The 5,000-nt window shown below is 60.3% G+C and overlaps 1 protein-coding gene across 7 annotated transcripts in view; it reads left to right on the top strand.

Annotated features, from left to right (window-relative positions):
• The window catches only part of setbp1 (SET binding protein 1), a 44,347-nt gene that overhangs the window by 35,981 nt on the left and 3,366 nt on the right, over positions 1-5,000 (top strand). For 3 of the 7 annotated variants that reach the window (XM_056419367.1, XM_056419368.1, XM_056419369.1), the window contains exons 4-6: positions 1-1,686; positions 1,784-1,985; positions 2,759-3,785. The exon at positions 1-1,686 is cut by the window's left edge and continues 153 nt beyond it. In XM_056419367.1, the coding sequence (XP_056275342.1) occupies positions 1-1,686; positions 1,784-1,985; positions 2,759-3,785 (2,915 nt within the window). Of the gene's footprint in view, positions 1,687-1,783; positions 1,986-2,758; positions 3,786-4,202 lie in introns of all 7 variants that reach the window. The other 4 variants (XR_008832347.1, XM_056419370.1, XR_008832349.1 and 1 more) reach the window with 2 other exon arrangements.

The raw sequence follows: 5,000 nt of genomic DNA, 5'->3' as shown, positions 1-5,000 counted from the left end.
CGCAGAGGAGAGACAGAGGTCCGGGCTGGAGGAGACGGCCGAGCGCTTCCATGACGACCGAGAGGAGAGGAGGAAAGAGGAAAGAGAGCGAGCGATGGCTGCGAGGAGAGGAGACGAAGAGGACAGGGGGATGCCCACGCTGACAGAGGAAGGCAAAGGGAGGAAGCGGCGGAGGAGGCCTTCTTGTGACCAGTCGTTGTCTGCAGAGGAGCAATCACAGCCACGGCAGGACTGTGACGCTCCGGAGCCGCAGCCCGGGGCCCCGGAGCCCAAAGGGGCTCACAAGATGGAGACTCACAAAAACCACTCTCGACTTGCGAGTCCCGCCGATGTCAGCAGAGAACGGATAGAGAAAGCAGAGAGAACAGATAAAGGCGAGAAAAGAGAAAAAGGAGAGAGGGTCGACCGGGCGGAAAGAGGAGAGGTGGCGACGTGCGGGTCGGACCCGGAGTCAAACCGGATGAAGAAGAACCCGGTGGGTCGTCCTAAGATCAACACGGACGCCCTCAGACACAGAGAGACGGCGTATCACCACATCAACAAAGCCCACCTGAACACAAGCGCCAGGCTCCCGAGCCCAAACCCCAGGGGCAGCGTCGGCACCGGGCTCGGCCCCAAACCCAGGGTGGCCTTGAGTCCGAGCCACAGCACCGGCTCCACGGCCAGTTCCAGAACATCCAAGACCAAGGACAGGTGGTCCTACCTGAAGGCTAACAGCCACGCCAGCCTCACGTCACCCCACCGAGACAACCGGGGAAGCCCTTCCACCTTAGCGGAGCCGCCTTCGGCCTTCCCCATCACGCCCTCCAGCCCCCTCTACACCAACACCGACAGCCTCACCGTCCACACGGCCGTCAAGAGGAAACGAGGGCGGCCCAAGAAGCAGCCGCTGCTCACCGTGGAGACCATCCACGAGGGCACCGCCAGCTCCCCGCCCAGCCCCCTGGCGCAGGACACCTTCGCGGGGCTGAACCGTCGGAGGAAGACGCTCAACACGTTGGTGCAGATGGCCTCCGCCGCCACCGGCGCCAACAGTCTGAAGCCGAAGCGAGGCCGGGGCCCCTCCAGGCCAGCGAGTAAGATGAAGATCGGGAAAATGCAAAGCATCCTGAATGAGATTCTTTCAGGCTCCGGTCAGAACGGCTCTCTGGCTCTGAAATCGTCTTCCGCCCCCGTGACCTCAGCGATGAGCGCCATGGCGTCCACGATCGAGGCTCGGCTGGGAAAACAGATAAACGTCAGCAAGAGAGGAACCATCTACATCGGGAAGAAGAGAGGGCGGAAACCCAGAGCAGAAACCCAAGGCTCCAACCCCCCCAGAACCGCCTCCACAGCCGGGCTCTACGAGGGCCCCGCCGCCGCGCCCCCGGCCGCCTCGCCTCCCGCCTCCGGCGCTCCGTCCTCGAGGGCCGGCCACTCCGATGCCACGATGCCCAGCCTGCAGCCCATCTCAGCCTCCAAAGCCCCGGGCAGGAGCTTCCTCTCCGGCGGATGGAAACTGTCTCCTCCTCGTCTTCTGGCGAACTCCCCGTCCCACCTGTCCGAGGGGGCGTCGGCGAAGGAGGTGACCCTGTCCCCGATCAGCGAGTCCCACAGCGAGGAGACCATCCCGAGCGACAGCGGCATCGGGACGGACAACAACAGCACCTCGGATCAGACGGAGAAGGGCTCCGCCTCTCGGCGCCGGTACTTTGACAAACTTCAGTCGCTTTCTAATGAAGACGTATTTGTTCACGAATGTGTCTGAACGTGGTTTTGTGTTTCTCATGTCGCGGTCACGCAGGTACTCGTTCGATCTGTGTGGCTTTGAGGCTGCGGAGGCGGCGGCCCTGGAAGCATCCGGCCGAGGCGGCAGAGCGCGCTGCGAGCGGCAAGCCGTCGACAACTTCCTGTCGCAACAGGAAAAGAAGCAAAAGCACCATCGGCGGAAGAGGAAGTGCCTCCAGAGCCGAGATCATCTCCACTTCCTCTCTGAGCTGGAGGAGGTGAGAATCACAGACGCTCGCCGCGTGACGCTCCCTCTAACTCCTCCCTCTAACTCCTCCCTCTAACTCTCCCTCTAACTCCTCCCTCTAACTCCTCCCTCTACCTCCTTCCTCTAACTCCTCCCTCTAACTCCTTCCTCTAACTCCTCCCTCTAACTCCTCCCTCTAACTCCCCCTCTAACTCCCCCCTCTAACTCCTCCCTCTAACTCCCCCCTCTAACTCCTCCCTCTAACTCCCCCTCTGTCCTCCTCCCTCTAACTCCCCCTCTGTCCTCCTCCCTCTAACTCCTCCCTCTAACTCCTCCCTCTAACTCCCCCCTCTAACTCCTCCCTCTAACTCCCCCTCTGTCCTCCTCCCTCTAACTCCTCCCTCTAACTCCTCCCTCTAACTCCCCCCTCTAACTCCTCCCTCTAACTCCCCCTCTAACTCCTCCCTCTAACTCCTCCCTCTAACTCCTCCCTATAACTCCCCCTCTAACTCCTCCCTCTAACTCCTCCCTCTAACTCCTCCCTCTAACTCCTCCCTATAACTCCTCCTCTAACTCCTCCCTATAACTCCTCCTCTAACTCCTCCCTCTAACTCCTCCCTCTAACTCCTCCCTCTAACTCCCCCTCTAACTCCTCCCTCTAACTCCTCCCTCTAACTCCCCCCTCTAACTCCTCCCTCTAACTCCTCCCTCTAACTCCCCCCTCTGACTCCTCCCTCTAACTCCCCCCTCTGACTCCTCCCTCTAACTCCTCCCTCTAACTCCCCCTCTGTCCTCCTCCTGCAGGTCGTGTCGAAGCTCCAGCAGCTCCGAGTGTCTCACCGGCGATACCCCTGCTACCCCCAGCAGCCGTATCCCTCCATCTTCCGCCTGAACTTCCACCACTACTACCCCGTGACCTACGACTCCTACCCCTGCGACTCGAGCTCGTACCTCCGCAGGAGCGCCGACCTGAAGGCCAAGAGGAGGCGCGGCCGTCCGGCCAAAGCCAGCGAGCCGATGGCGTCCAAGCTGCCTTTCGTTCAGGGATACGGTTATCCGCTGGCGGGGGGGAACTACTATGCAGCGCCGTACGCGATGCCTTACGCGCCTCCTCTGAGCCTGGGCTACTTCCCCCCCGCCGCCCCGTTCTACCTGCCCCACCACTCGCTCGGCCCCGCCCCCCCCTCCCCCTTCATGAGGCCCGCCGCTCCCCCTCCCAAGGCGTTCCACTCCTTCGGACACTCGCAACTCCAGCCGGGGGCCAAGCTTCGCAGCTCCAGCGGCCCGCTCCAGGGGCCCTCTGTGCGAGGAGAGGGCCTGGGGTCCCTCGGCGGCGGGGTCCGCCTCCATAAGAGGAAGCACAAGCACAAACACAAGCACAAGGACGAGCCCCTCCTCTCGCTGCGAGACCGGCAGGAGCTGGGCGGGCTCTTCAGCGGGGCGACGGCCAGCGCGCGCCTCGGCGTGCTGAGCGACCGGAGGCCCTCGGGCAGCCAGGGGCCCGAGCACCCGGACAGGCAGAGGGGCGGCGGCAGAGGCTCGGGCCCGGGGGCCGGCCCCGGGATGTTCGAGCCGGAGCAGCCGTCCGACGGCCGGTTCCACTCCCGTCAGACCCGACAGCCGACCGACGGCTTCGGGAGCGGCTACGGCGGCCAAGCCCGGTGGGCGGAGGCCGCTCCTTCTTCGGACCTCTTCTCGGGGTCGCGGGGGGACGAGTGCGCCGGGCGCAGCAGGAAGACGAGGGTCGCCGTGTTCGGGGAACGGGGCTTGATGTCGTTCCAGACCGCCAGGCAGGAGCCCATGAGCAACTGCTCTGTTCCCGCCCAAAATGGTAAGAACCACTTCCATGAGGCCCACCTGTGTCTTCACAGAGGAGCCCCTGTGCCACAGAACCAGAAAGCAAGATGGATTTGATAACTATCGGAGGTTTAGCCCTCCTGTTCCCTTCACATTTACTAACATATTTGACCCTCGGGGTCAACTTGACCACAGCAATTAAAACCTCCAGAAAATTATTAGAATTAATATTGTTCCCCAAGTTTAAGTGTGAGGTACTTTATGTTTGTTTGTTGACTACCTAAATAGCCCTTTAAATATATAAAAAAGTTGATATTTCTGATATGTTTGACACCAATTGACCCCAAAGAACACCGACGTTAAACATTGAATGGGGTCAAATTGACCTAAAGGTAACAGGAGGGTTAAGGTGAGCCGCGATGACCTGTGATGCTTCCTCGTCTTTATCCAGCCAGTTCACTCACGACCTCCTGGAGCGACCTCACGCCAGAGAGCCTCCCGTGGTTCGCCTGTGAAACGCTTCTGATCCAGAGCATCAGCGCGTCGGAGTTCAGCGTCGTGTTGCCAGAGCGTCCATGAAGGCCGTGCACACCCGGGGCGCCCTGCAGGGAGGGGCCTCTGGAGCAGAGCCGAGGCACACGACGCTCCACCCGGCGTTACCCTGTCTGCATCTCGCCGTCTCAAAGCAGGGAGATGAAATCACAACTTGCCAACGTTGCAAAACTTTGAATACGGCAAGATCAGGAGCGTGTTCGCAGAAATAATTCCTGTCCACCATATTATTCTATTCCCTTGTTATTTGGAGTTTACAGTGTTTCCCCTTTTTAGATGTAGATGGCAACGGACTCGTGGAGGTGATTTATAAATATGTGCCGCATCGTGAAAGCAGACAAAGAGGCCGCGTGGCCCGATGCTCCCCTCCAGACTGCTGGGACATTCTGTATTCGGCTGTCTTTGAGCACATCTGGCCGGGGAGAGAGAGAACGTAATGCATGGATGGAGACGACTATAATTCACCAATCTCTCCTTCCTCCCCTCCCTCCCTCCCTCCCTCCCGACTCTCCTGCCAATGCCTTCGCCAGAGATATATTATTCACACAGTGTGATTTATTTTCTACAGACACGCAGTAAAAGGCCTTTGCCTGTGTTAAAAGAGCTGGCTGGCAGCCAGGGGTTTAATGACTGGGGCCTAGTCCAGTGGTGGGGAGGAGAAGCCAGGGGCTCAGTTAGAACCCCCCCCCCCCCCCCA

The sequence above is a fragment of the Pseudoliparis swirei genome, chromosome 7 (genome assembly GCF_029220125.1).
Source record: "Pseudoliparis swirei isolate HS2019 ecotype Mariana Trench chromosome 7, NWPU_hadal_v1, whole genome shotgun sequence".
NCBI lineage: Eukaryota > Metazoa > Chordata > Actinopteri > Perciformes > Liparidae > Pseudoliparis > Pseudoliparis swirei.
The sequence above is the reverse complement of the archived record's forward strand: the minus strand, read 5'-3'. Positions and strand labels throughout refer to the sequence as shown.